This window comes from Cetorhinus maximus, chromosome 13, assembly GCF_964194155.1.
Source record: "Cetorhinus maximus chromosome 13, sCetMax3.hap1.1, whole genome shotgun sequence".
NCBI classification, from domain to species: Eukaryota; Metazoa; Chordata; class Chondrichthyes; order Lamniformes; family Cetorhinidae; genus Cetorhinus; species Cetorhinus maximus.
In genome coordinates, this window is record NC_135891.1 from 70,424,837 (window position 1) to 70,439,535 (window position 14,699).

General features: G+C 35.0%; 1 protein-coding gene across 2 annotated transcripts in view; it reads left to right on the plus strand.

The window, feature by feature from the left end:
- Positions 1–14,699, plus strand: part of pcif1 (phosphorylated CTD interacting factor 1) — a 205,463-nt gene that overhangs the window by 59,567 nt on the left and 131,197 nt on the right. For both annotated transcript variants that reach the window (XM_078555515.1, XM_078555516.1), the window contains exon 4: positions 1,712–1,926. In XM_078555515.1, the coding sequence (XP_078411641.1) occupies positions 1,712–1,926 (215 nt within the window). The remainder of the gene's footprint in view (positions 1–1,711; positions 1,927–14,699) is intronic.

Sequence of the window (14,699 nt, forward strand, 5' to 3'; positions counted from 1 at the left end):
AGGAGATGTTACACTCTCCGATCCCGCAACGACCACAGAGACTCAGGCTTCCTTTTAACCGGTTTTATTCAAGCATATGCAAGGGAGCCGCAATCATTCCTAAGAATGAAGACCCAGCTCCCTGATTGATTACATTTCATTACTTTTGTATCTTTTCTTATCATAACACATTTGAATACATTTGAATACATCCAATTGGTAGCCGACACACCAGTTCCATACTAACTCTATCCTATTGAGTACATAAACATGTGATTTTGCCAACCAATTATTCTAAAGAATGTATACATAATTATATTATCCAATCAGAATTAAAACACGTAGTCAAAGACCTTGGTTCTTACAACTCAAGACTGTTTGTGTTTCATCAAAGCCCCCTCTTTCATCTTTCCATATCTAAGCTAAAACCATCTGCCCCTTCCCCATGTGATTAATTTATGTCATACTTTTGTCTCCAGTCTGACTCTCAAGGCTGTGCAATGTTCATCTGGTAATCTTCAACTCTTAATATGTTTAGCAGCTATGTCTGCCTGGAGATTTTAGGGGTTTTTCAGTAAATTCTTGCTGTATTCTTTTTTTTAATATTTGTATATTTAATTCCCCCTAACACCCTGTCTCAGCTCATCAGTTGAACTCCTCATCCATGACTTTGTTACCTCGAGGATTGACTATTCCTGATTGACCTCCCATCCTTTTGGGGACCCGGCAGATGGTGGAATTTGAATTCAATAATAATCTGGAATTAAAAGACTAACAATGACAATGAAACCATTATTGATTGTCATAAAACCCCATCTGGTTCACTAATGTCCTTTAGGGAAAGAAATGTGCCGTCCTTACCTGGTCTGGCCTACATGTGACTGCAGACCCACAGCAATGTGGTTGACTCTTAAGTGCCCTCTGAACAAGGGCAATTAGAGATGGACATTAAATGCTGGCCTGGCCAGCAACACCCACATCCCATGAATAAAAAAAAAAGGCTGGGGATGGGGATTTAAGGTTGAAGTTGAGGGAGGAAAGAACAAAAGCCTGTGATAGGATAGAAAGCAGGATTGCTTAAATGACGAAAGGGATTATGGTGCAAGATAAAATGGGGTGGTCATGGGACAAGTAAACAGAAGATGAATTAAGATGTTGGGAGCTTCTTGTCTGCTTTTCAGCTGAAAATGTTATTAAACATTTGTTCCCTCTAACCAGCTAAAAATTTCAAGGTCTTCAAATACGCTATCTTTGACTACAGACTTTTAACAATTTCCTAACAACAGATGTTGAGCTAACTGGTCTATAAAGTTTGCTGACTTTCCCCTGTCACCTTTCTCAACTTGTGCCTTCATTAGAATGGTTGGGGACAATTTTCCTTTCACATTTAGTTGTGCACAGCCAGTTTTCTTTCGTGTTTTCAGGCACATGATCTATCATTTCCAGGTACCTGTCTGGTTGCACACCCATGCAGCTTATCAAGAACATTAGCTGTAGGTGAAATTAATGAAACTAATAAAAAAAATTGCTGGCTTTGACATAAAATGGTCTGTTTATTCATTCTCACCTGTTTGACGCTACAGAGCTATTTCACCTGTTGTTTCTACAAACTTATAGCTAAATGCTGCCATCGGTTAGGTTTACTGGATACAAATAATTTTCCTTGGGCTTAACTGTTGCAGAATGTTGTGATTGGACATAAAATATTATTTTTATTTTCATTTTCCTACAGACAATTGCACCATTAACTCCCACAACTCCGATAATTCCTATTTCTCCCATTGCTGTTGGCACTCCTAGCACACCTGTATCTCGAACAAGTGGAACTAATTTAGCTGAAGAAAAGCAACAGGCGGCACCGACATCGACACAAGCAGTGGCAGCAGCATCCTCCTCCTCATCATCATTGTCATCTATCCCTGCAGCTGCACCTATCCGTCCTACAGCGTAAGTGCATATCGTCAAATTCAGACTGCCAGGGAGTGCGAATCTCTGGGACTTTTAATCTTTATATTTATCACACAAAATTATATGCAGTATATTCATACAAACATTCAAATTAGGAGCAGAAGTAGGCCATTCGGCCCCTCGAGCCTGCTCTACCACTCAATGAGATCATGGCCGATCTGATTGTCGTTTCGAGTTCCACGTTCCCATTTACCTCCGATAACCTTTGATCCATTGCCTAACAAGAATCTATCTACCTGTGCCTTAAAAATATTCAATGACTCCAACTCCACCACATTCTGAGGCAGAGAGTTCCAAATATGCACAAGTCCCTGAGAGAAAAAATTTCTCCTCATCTCTGTCCTAAAAGGTCAACCCCTAATTTTAAAACAGTGCCTCCTACTTCAGGACACACCCACAAGAGGAAACATCCTTTCCGTATTCACCTTGTCGAGATCATTCAGGATCTTGTATACTTCAATCAAATCAGCCCTCACTCTTCTAAACTCCAGTGGAAACAAGCTCAGTCTGTCTAAGCTTTCCTCATAAAACAACCCGCTCATTCCAGGTATCAATCTAGTAAAGCTCCTCTGAACTGCCACCATTGAATTTACATCCTCCTAAAATAAGGAGACCAAAACTGCATGCAGTATTCGAGATGTGGTCTCACCAATGCCCTGTGTAACTGAAGCATAACATCCTTACTTTTATGTTCAATCCCTCTCGTAATAAAGGATAGCATTCCATTAGCCTTCTCCATTACTTGTTGTACCTGCAAACTAACTTTTTATGAGCCAAGCACAAGAACAACAAGATTACTCGGCACCTCGGAATTCGGCAGTCGTTCTCTATATAAGTAATACTCTGCTTTTTTATTCTTCCCGCCAAAGTGAACAATTTCACACTTGATTAGTGATCAAATGCAAACTGGAGTAGCATTAATGATGCAATCCAAACTGAGTAGAATTAGTGATTAAATCCAAACTCGAGTAGAGCTAATGACTAAATACAAAGTGGAGTAGGACTAGTGATCAAATGTAAACTGGAGTGATCAAATTCAAACTGGAGTAGGATTAGTGATCAAATCCAAACTGGAGTAAGACTAGTGGTGAAATCGAAACTGGAGTAAGACCCTAGTGATGAAATTGAAACTGGAGTAGAATTAGTGATTAAATCCAAACTGGAGTAGGATTAATGATCAAATCCAAACTGGAGTAGAATTAGTGGTCAAATTTAAATAGGAGTAGGATTAATGATCAACTCTAAACTAGAGTAGGATTAATGATCAAATCCAAACAGAAGTAGGATTAGTGATCAAATTCAAACTGGAGTAGGATTAGTAAACAAATCCAAACTGGAGTAGAATTCATGATAAAATCCAGGCTGGAGTAGGATTAATGATCAAATTCAAACTAGAGTAGGATTAATGATAAAATCCAGACTGGAGTAGGATTAATGATCAACTCCAAATTGGAGTAAAATTACTGATCAAATCTGAATTGGAGTAGGATGAATGATAAACTCCAAATTGGAGTAGAATTATTGATCAAATCCAAACAGGAGTCGAATTAATGAGCAAATCCAGACTGGAGTAGAATTAGTGACCAAATCCAAATTCAAGTAAGATTAATGATCAAATTCAAACTTCAATAGGATTAATGATCAAATCCAAACTGGAGTAGGATTAATGAACAAATCTATACGGGAGTAGGATTTCTGATCAATTCCAAACTGGAGTAGAATTAATTATCAAATCCAAACTGGAATAGGATTAATGATCAAATCCAAACTGGAGTAGGATTAATGATCAAATCCAAACTGCAATATGAATTAGTGATCAAATTCAAACTGGAGTAGAGTTAGTGATCAAATCCAAACTGGAGTAGGATTTGTGATCAAATCCAAACTGAAGTAGGATTAATGATCAAATCTAAACTGCAGTAGAATTAGTGATCAAATTCAAACTGCAGTAGAATTAGTGATCAGATTCAAACTGGAGTAGAATTAATGATCAAATACAAACTGGAGTAGGATTAATGATCAAATCCCAACTGGAGTAGGATTAATGATCAAATTCAAACTGGAATTGGATTTGTTATCGAATCCAACCTGGAGTAGGACTAGTGGTGAAATCGAAACTGGAGTAGGAGTAGTGATCAAATCCAAACTGGAGTAGGACTAGTGATGAAATCCAAACTGGAGTAGAATTAATGATGAAATTGCAACTGGAGTAGAATTAGTGATTAAATCCAAATTGGAGTCGAATTAGTGAACAAATCCAAACTGGAGTAGAATTAATGATCAAATCCAAACTGAGTAGGATTAATGATCAATTTCAAACTGGAGGAGAATTAGTGACCAAGTCCAAATTCAAGTAAGATTAATGATCAAATTCAAACTTCAATAGGATTAATGATCAAATCCAAACTGGAGTAGGATTAATGATCAAATCCAAACTGGAGTAGGATTTATGATCAATTCCAAACTGGAGTAGGATTAATGATCAAATCCAAACTGGAGTAGGATTAATGATCAAATCCAAACTGCAATATGAATTAGTGATCAAATTCAAACTGGAGTAGAGTTAGTGATCAAATCCAAACTGAAGTAGGATTAATGATCAAAGCTAAACTGCAGTAGAATTAGTGATCAAATTCAAACTGGAGTAGAATTAATGATCAAATACAAATTGGAGTAGAGTTAATGATCAAATCCAAACTGGAGTAGGATTAATGATCAAATCCCAACTGGAGTAGGATTAATGATCAAATTCAAACTGGAGTATAGTTAGTGGTCAAACCCAAACTGAAGTAGGATTAATGATCAAATCCAAACTGAAGTAGGATTAATGATCAACTCCAAATTGGAGTAGAATTACTGATCAAATCCAAACTGGAGTAGGATTAATGATCAAATCCAAACTGCAGTAGAATTAATGATCAAATGCAAACTGGAGTAGAATGATTGATCAAATTCAAACTGGAGTAGAATTAATGATCAAATCTGACCTGGAGTTGGATTAATGAGCAAATCTAATCTGGAGTAGAATTAGTGATCAAATCCAAACTGGAGTAGGATTAATGATCAAATCCAAACTGGAGTAGGATTGATGATCAAATCCAAAATGCAGTAGAATTAATGATCAAATCCAAACTGGTGTATATTCAGTGATCAAATCCAAACTGGAGCAGGATTAATGATCAAATCCAAACTGCAGTATGAATTAGTGATCAAATGCAAACTGGAGTAGAGTTAGTGATCAAATCGAAACTGGAGTAGGATTAGTGATCAAATCCAAACAGAAGTAGGATTAATGATGAAATCTAAACTGCAGTAGAATTAGTGATCAAATCCAAACTGGAGTAGGATTAATGATCAAATCCAAACTGTTGTAGGATTAATGATCAAATTCAAACTGGAATAGAATGACTGATCAAATCCAAACTGGAGGAGAATTAATGAGCAAACCCAAACATGAGTAGAATTAGTGACCAAATCAAATTCAAGTAACATTAATGATCAAATTCAAACTGGAGTAGGATTAATGATCAAATTCAAACTGGAGTAGGATTAATGATCAAATCCAAACTGCAGTAGAATCAGCGATCAAATCTAAACTTGAGTATATTCAGTGAACAAATCCAAACTGGAGTAGGATTAAGGATCAAATCTAAACTGCAGCAGGATTAATGATCAAATCCAAAATGGAGTAGGATTAATGATCAAATCCAAACTGAAGTAGGATTAATGATCAAATCTAAACTGCAGTAGAATTAGTGATCAAATTCAAACTGGAGTAGACTTAATGATCAAATCCAAACTGGAGTAAGATTAATGATCAAATCCCAACTGGAGTAGGATTAATGATCAAATTCAAACTGGAATTGGATTTGTGCTCAAATCCAACCTGGAGTAAGACTAGTGGTGAAATCAAAACTGGAGTAGGAGTAGTGATCAAATCCAAACTGGAGTAGGACTAGTGATGAAATCCAAACTGGAGTAGAATTAGTGATGAAATTGAAACTGGAGTAGAATTAGTGATGAAATCCAAATTGGAGTCGAATTAGTGAACAAATCCAAACAGGAGTAGAATTAGTGATCAAATCCAAACTGGAGTAGGATTAATGATCAAATCCAAACTGTTGTAGGATTAATGATCAAATTCAAACTGGAATAGAATGACTGATCAAATCCAAACTGGAGGAGAATTAATGAGCAAACCCAAACATGAGTAGAATTAGTGACCAAATCAAATTCAAGTAACATTAATGATCAAATTCAAACTGGAGTAGGATTAATGATCAAATTCAAACTGGAGTAGGATTAATGATCAAATCCAAACTGCAGTAGAATCAGCGATCAAATCTAAACTTGAGTATATTCAGTGAACAAATCCAAACTGGAGTAGGATTAAGGATCAAATCTAAACTGCAGCAGGATTAATGATCAAATCCAAAATGGAGTAGGATTAATGATCAAATCCAAACTGAAGTAGGATTAATGATCAAATCTAAACTGCAGTAGAATTAGTGATCAAATTCAAACTGGAGTAGACTTAATGATCAAATCCAAACTGGAGTAAGATTAATGATCAAATCCCAACTGGAGTAGGATTAATGATCAAATTCAAACTGGAATTGGATTTGTGCTCAAATCCAACCTGGAGTAAGACTAGTGGTGAAATCAAAACTGGAGTAGGAGTAGTGATCAAATCCAAACTGGAGTAGGACTAGTGATGAAATCCAAACTGGAGTAGAATTAGTGATGAAATTGAAACTGGAGTAGAATTAGTGATGAAATCCAAATTGGAGTCGAATTAGTGAACAAATCCAAACAGGAGTAGAATTAGTGATTAAATCCAAACTGGAGTAGGATTAATGATCAAATCCAAACTGGAGTAGGATTAATGATCAAATCCAAACTGCAGTAGAATTAATGATCAAATGCTAACTGGAGTAGGACTAGTGATGAAATCCAAACTGGAGTAGAATTAGTGATGAAATTGAAACTGGAGTAGAATTAGTGATTAAATCCAAACTGGAGTACGATTATTGAGCAAATCCAATCTGGAGTAGAATTAGTGATCAAATTCAAATTGGAGTCGAATTAGTGAACAAATCCAAACTGGAGTAGAATTAGTGATTAAATCCAAACTGGAGTATAGTTAGTGATCAAACCCAAACTGAAGTAGGATTAATGATCAAATCCAAACTGCAGTAGAATTAGTGATCAAATTCAAACTGGAGTAGAATTAATGATCAAATCCAAACTGGAGTAGGAATGAGTGATCAAATTCAAACAAGAGTAGGATTAATGATTAAATCTTAATTGGAGTAGGATTAATGATCAAATCCAAACTGGAGTAGGATTCATGATCAAATCCAAACTGGAGGATAATTGGTAATCAAATTCAAACTGGAGTTGAATTAGTGAACATATCCAAACTAGAATAGAATTCGTGGTTAAATCGAAACTGGAGTAGAATTAGTGATCAAATGCAAACTGGAGTAGGATTAATGATCAAATCCAAACTGCAGTACAATGATTGATTAAATTCAAACTGGAGTAGAATTAATGATCAAATCTGACCTGGAGTTGGATTAATGAGCAAATCCAATCTGGAGTAGAATTAGTGATCAAATCCAAACTGGAGTTGAATTAATGAACATATCCAAACTAGAGTAGAATTCGTGATTAAATTCAAACTGGAGTAGAATTAGTGATGAAATCCAAACTGGAGTAGAATTAATGATCACATCCCAACTGGATTAATCATCAAATTCAAACTGGAATTGGATTTGTGATCAAATCCAACCTGGAGTAGGACTAGTGGTGAAATCGAAACTGGAGTAGGAGTAGTGATCAAATCCAAACTGGAGTAGGACTAGTGATGAAATCCAAACTGGAGTAGAATTAGTGATGAAATTGAAACTGGAGTAGAATTAGTGATTAAATCCAAATTGGAGTCGAATTAGTGAACAAATCCAAACTGGAGTAGAATTAGTGATTAAATCCAAACTGGAGTAGGATTAATGATCAAATCCAAACTGCAGTAGAATTAGTGATCAAATTCAAACTGAAGTAGGATTAATGATCAAATCCAAACTGGAGTAGAATTAGTAATGAAATTGAACCTGGAGTAGAATTAGTGATTAAATCCAAACTGGAGTACGGTTATTGAGCAAATCCAATCTGGAGTAGAATTAGTGATCAAATTCAAACTTCAATAGGATTAATGATCAAATCCAAACTGGAGTAGGATTAATGATCAAATCCATACTGGAGTAGGATTTATGATCAATTCCATACTGCAAAATGAATTAGTGATTAAATTCAAACTGGAGTAGAGTTAGTGATCAAATCCAAACAAGAGTAGGATTAATGGTTAAATCTTAGCTGGAGTAGGATTAATGATCAAATCCAAACTGGAGTAGCATTCGTGATTAAATTCAAACTGGAGTAGAATTAGTGATGAAATTGAAACTGGAGTAGAATTAGTGATTAAATCCAAACTGGATTACGATTATTGGGCAAATCCAATCTGGAGTAGAATTAGTGATCAAATTCAATTTGGAGTCGAATTAGTGAACAAATCCAAACTGGAGTAGAATTAGTGATTAAATCCAAACTGGAGTATAGTTAGTGATCAAACCCAAACTGAAGTAGGATTAATGATCAATTCCAAACTGCAGTAGAATTAGTGATCAAATTCAAACTGGAGTAGGAATTAATGATCAAATCCAAACTGTAGTAGGATTAATGATAAAATCCAGGCTGGAGTAGGATTAATGATCAAATTCAAACTGGAGTAGGATTAATGATCAACTCCAAATTGGAGTAGAGTTACTGATCAAATCCGAATTGGAGTAGGATTAATGATCAAATTCAAACTGGAATTGGATTTGTGATCAAATCCAACCTGGAGTAGGACTAGTGGTGAAATCGAAACTGGAGTAGGAGTAGTGATGAAATTGAAACTGGAGTAGGACTAGTGATGAAATCCAAACTGGAGTAGAATTAATGATGAAATTGAAACTGGAGTAGAATTAGTGATTAAATCCAAACTGGAGTAGGATTATTGAGCAAAGCCAATCTGGAGTAGAATTAGTGATCAAATTCAAATTGGAGTCGAATTGGTGAACAAATCCAAACTGGAGTAGAATTAGTGATTAAATCCAAACTGGAGTATAGTTAGTGATCAAACCCAAACTGAAGTAGGATTAATGATCAAATTCAAACTGGAGTAGAATTAATGATCAAATCCAAACTGGAGTAGGAATGAGTGGTCAAATCCAAACAAGAGTAGGATTAATGATTAAATCTTAACTGGAGTAGGATTAATGATCAAATCCAAACTGGAGTAGGATTCATGATCAAATCCACATTGGAGGATAATTGGTGATCAAATTCAAACTGGAGTTGAATTAGTGAACATATCCAAACTAGAGTAGAGTTCGTGGTTAAATCGAAACTGGAGTAGAATTAGTGATCAAATCCAAACTGGAGTAGTATTAATGATCAAATCCAAACTGGAGTAGGATTAATGATCAAATCCAAACTGCAGTAGAATTAATGATCAAATGCAAACTGGAGTAGGACTAGTGATGAAATCCAAACTGGAGTAGAATTAGTGACGAAATTGAAACTGGAGTAGAATTAGTGATTAAATCCAAATTGGAGTCGAATTAGTGAACAAATCCAAACTGGAGTAGAATTAGTGATTAAATCCAAACTGGAGTATAGTTAGTGATCAAACCCAAACTGAAGTAGGATTAATGATCAAATCCAAACTGTAGTAGAATTAGTGATCAAATTCAAACTGGAGTAGAATTAATGATCAAATCCAAACTGGAGTAGAATTAGTAATGAAATTGAAACTGGAGTAGAATTAGTGAACAAATCCAAACTGGAGTAGGATTAATGATCAAATCCAAACTGCAGTAGAATTAGTGATCAAATTCAAACTGAAGTAGGATTAATGATCAAAGCCAAACTGGAGTAGAATTCGTAATGAAATTGAACCTGGCGTAGAATTAGTGATTAAATCCAAACTGGAGTACGATTATTGAGCAAATCCAATCTGGAGTAGAATTAGTGATCAAATTCAAATTGGAGTCGAATTAGTGAACAAATCCAAACTGGAGTAGAATTAGTGATTAAATCCAAACTGGAGTATCGTTAGTGCTCAAACCCAAACTGAAGTAGGATTAATGATCAAATCCAAACTGCAGTAGAATTAGTGATCAAATTCAAACTGGAGTAGAATTAATGATCAAATCCAAACTGGAGTAGGAATGAGTGATCAAATCCAAACAAGAGTAGGATTAATGATTAAATCTTAACTGGAGTAGGATTAATGATCAAATCCAAACTGGAGTAGGATTCATGATCAAATCCAAACTGGAGGATAATTGGTGATCAAATTCAAACTGGAGTTGAATTAGTGAACAAATCCAAACTAGAGTAGAATTCGTGATTAAATTCAAACTGGAGTAGAATTAGTGATCAAATCCAAACTGGAGTAGGATTAATGATCAAATCCAAACTGGAGTAGGATTAATGATCAAATCCCAACTGGAGTAGGATTAATGATCAAATTCAAACTGGAATTGGATTTGTGATCAAATCCAACCTGGAATAGGACTAGTGGTGAAATCGAAACTGGAGTAGGAGTAGTGATCAAATCCAAACTGGAGTAGGACTAGTGATGAAATCCAAACTGGAGTAGAATTAGTGATGAAATTGAAACTGGAGTAGAATTAGTGATTAAATCCAAATTGGAGTCGAATTAGTGAACAAATCCAAACTGGAGTAGAATTAGTGATTAAATCCAAACTGGAGTAGGATTAATGATCAAATCCAAACTGCAGTAGAATTAGTGATCAAATTCAAACTGAAGTAGGATTAATGATCAAATCCAAACTGGAGTAGAATTAGTAATGAAATTGAACCTGGAGTAGAATTAGTGATTAAATCCAAACTGGAGTACGGTTATTGAGCAAATCCAATCTGGAGTAGAATTAGTGATCAGATTCAAACTTCAATAGGATTAATGATCAAGTCCAAACTGGAGTAGGATTAATGATCAAATCCATACTGAAGTAGGATTTATGATCAATTCCATACTGCAAAATGAATTAGTGATTAAATTCAAACTGGAGTAGAGTTAGTGATCAAATCCAAACAAGAGTAGGATTAATGATTAAATCTTAGCTGGAGTAGGATTAATGATCAAATCCAAACTGGAGTAGCATTCGTGATTAAATTCAAACTGGAGTAGAATTAGTGATGAAATTGAAACTGGAGTAGAAATAGTGATTAAATCCAAACTGGATTACAATTATTGGGCAAATCCAATCTGGAGTAGAATTAGTGATCAAATTCAATTTGGAGTCGAATTAGCGAACAAATCCAAACTGGAGTAAAATTAGTGATTAAATCCAAACTGGAGTATAGTTAGTGATCAAACCCAAACTGAAGTAGGATTAATGATCAATTCCAAACTGCAGTAGAATTAGTGATCAAATTCAAACTGGAGTAGGAATTAATGATCAAATCCAAACTGGAGTAGAATTAATGATAAAATCCAGGCTGGAGTAGGATTAATGATGAAATTCAAACTGGAGTAGGATTAATGATCAACTCAAATTGGAGTAGAATTACTGATCAAATCCGAATTGGAGTAGGTTTAATGATCAAATTCAAACTGAAATTGGATTTGTGATCAAATCCAACCTGGAGTAGGACTAGTGGTGAAATCGAAACTGGAGTAGGAGTAGTGATGAAATTGAAACTGGAGTAGGACTAGTGATCAATTCCAAACTGGAGTAGAATTAGTAATGAAATTGAAACTGGAGTAGAATTAGTGATTAAATCCAAACTGGAGTAGGATTATTGAGCAAATCCAATCTGGAGTAGAATTAGTGATCAAATTCAAATTGGAGTCGAATTAGTGAACAAATCCAAACTGGAGTAGAATTAGTGATTAAATCCAAACTGGAGTATCGTTAGTGCTCAAACCCAAACTGAAGTAGGATTAATGATCAAATTCAAACTGGAGTAGAATTAATAATCAAATTCGAACTGGAGTAGAATTAATGATCAAATCCAAACATGAGTAGGATTAATGATTAAATCTTAGCTGGAGTAGGATTAATGATCAATTCCCAACTGGAGTAGGATTAATGATCAAATTCAAACTGGAATTGGATTTGTGATCAAATCCAACCTGGAGTAGGACTTGTGGTGAAATCGAAACTGGATTAGGAGTAGTGATCAGATCCAAACTGGAGTAGGACTAGTGATGAAATCCAAACTGAATTAGTGATGAAATTGAAACTGGAGTAGAATTAGTGATTAAATCCAAACTGGAGTACGATTATTGAGCAAATCCAAACTGGAGTAGAATTAGTGATCAAATTCAAATTGGAGTCGAATTAGTGAACAAATCCAAACTGGAGTAGAATTAGTGATTAAATCCAAATTGGAGTATAGTTAGTGATCAAACCCAAACTGAAGTAGGATTAATGATCAAATCCAAACTGGAGTAGGAATGAGTGATCAAATCTAAACAAGAGTAGGATTAATGATTAAATCTTAACTGGAGTAGGATTAATGATCAAATCCAAACTGGAGTCGAATCACTGAACAAATCCAAACTGCAGTAGAATTAGTGATCTAATCCAAACTGGAGTAGGATTAGTTATCAAATCCAAACTGAAGTTGGAGTAATGATCAAATCTAAACTGCAGTACAATTAGTGATCAAATTCAAACTGGAGTAGGAATTAGTGATCAAATCCAAACCAGAGTAGGATTAATGATCAAATCTTAACTGGAGTAGGATTTAGGATCAAATCCAAACTGGAGTAAGATTAATGATCAAATCCAAACTGGACTAGGATTAATAACCAAATCCAAACTGGTGTAGGATTAATGCTCAATTTCAAACTGGAATTGGATTCGTGATCAAATCCAAACTCGTGTAGAATTATTGCTCAAATCCAAACTGGAGTAGAATTAATGAACAATTTCAAACTGGAGTAGATTCTGTCAACAAATCCAAACTTCAGTACGATTAATGACTAAATCCAAACTGGAGTAGATTTAGTGACCTAGTGCAAATTCAAGTAAGATTAATGATCTCATTCAAACTTTAGTAGGATTAATGATCAAATCCAAACTGGAGTAGGATTATTGACCAAATTCAAACTGGTGTATATTCAGTGATCAAATCCAAACCAGAGTAGGATTAAGGATCAAATCCAAACTGGAGGAGGATTAATGATCAAATCCAAACTAAAGTAGGATTATTGATCAAATCCAAAGTGCAGTAGAATTTATGATCAATTCCAAAATGCAGTAGAATTTTTGATCAAATGCAAACTGGAGTAGGACTAATGATCAAATACAAACTGGAGTATGATTAATGATCAAATCCAAACTGGAGTAAGATTAATTATCAAATTCAAACTGGAGTAGATTTAGTGAACAAATCCAAACTGCAGTCGGATTAATGACTAAATCCAAACTGGAGTAGAATTAGTGACCAAATCCAAATTCATTTAGTATTAATGATCAAATTCAAACTGGAGTAGGATTAACTATCAAATCCAAACTGGAGTAGGATTAGTGATCAAATTCAAACTGGAATTGGATTCCTGATCAAATCCAAACTCGTGTAGAACTAATGATCAAATCCAAACTGGAGTAGGATTAATGACCAAATCGAAATTGGAGTAGGATTAATGACCTAATCCTAACTGGAGTAGGATTAATGACCAAATCCAAACTGGAGTAGGATTAACGATCAAATTCAAACTGGAATTGGATTCCTGATCAAATCCAAACTCGTGTAGAATTAGCGATCAAATCCAAACTGGAGTAGGATTAATGATCAATTTCAATCTGGAGTTGATTCTGTGAACAAATCCAAACTGCAGTAGGATTAATGACTAAACCCAAACTGGAGTAGAATTAGTGACGAAATCCAAATTCATTTAGTATTAATGATCAAATTCATTAATGACCTAATCCTAACTGGAGTAGGATTAATGACCAAATCCAAACTGGAGTAGGATTAATGATCAAATACAAACTGGAGTAAGATTAATGATCAAATTCAAACTGCAGTAGAATTAATGATCAAATCCAAACTGGAGTAGGATGAATGATCAAATCCAAACTGGAGTAGGATTAATGATCAAATCCAAACTGAAGTAGGATTATTGATCAAATCCAAAGTGCAGTGGAATTTATGATCAAATCCAAAGTGCAGTAGAATTTATGATCAAATGCAAACTGGAGTAGATTCAGTGAACAAATCCAAACTGGAGTAGGACTAATGATCAAATACAAACCGGAGTAGAATTAGTGACCAAATCCAAATTCATTTAGTATTAATGATCAAATTCAAACTTTAGTAGGATTATTGATCAAATCCAAACTGGAGTAGGATTAACTATCAAACCCAAACTGGAGTAGGATTAGTGATCAAATTCAAACTGGAATTGGATTCGTGATCAAATCCAAACTCGTGTAGAATTAATGATCAAATCCAAACTGGAGTAGGATTAATGACCAAATCCAAACTGGAGTAGGATTAATGACCTAATCCTAACTGGAGTAGGATTAATGACCAAATCCAAACTGGAGTAGGATTAACGATCGAATCCAAACTGGAGTAGGATTAGTGATCAAGTTCAAACTGGAATTGGATTCCTGCTCAAATCCAAACTCGTGTAGAATTAATGATCAAATCCAAACTGGAGTAGG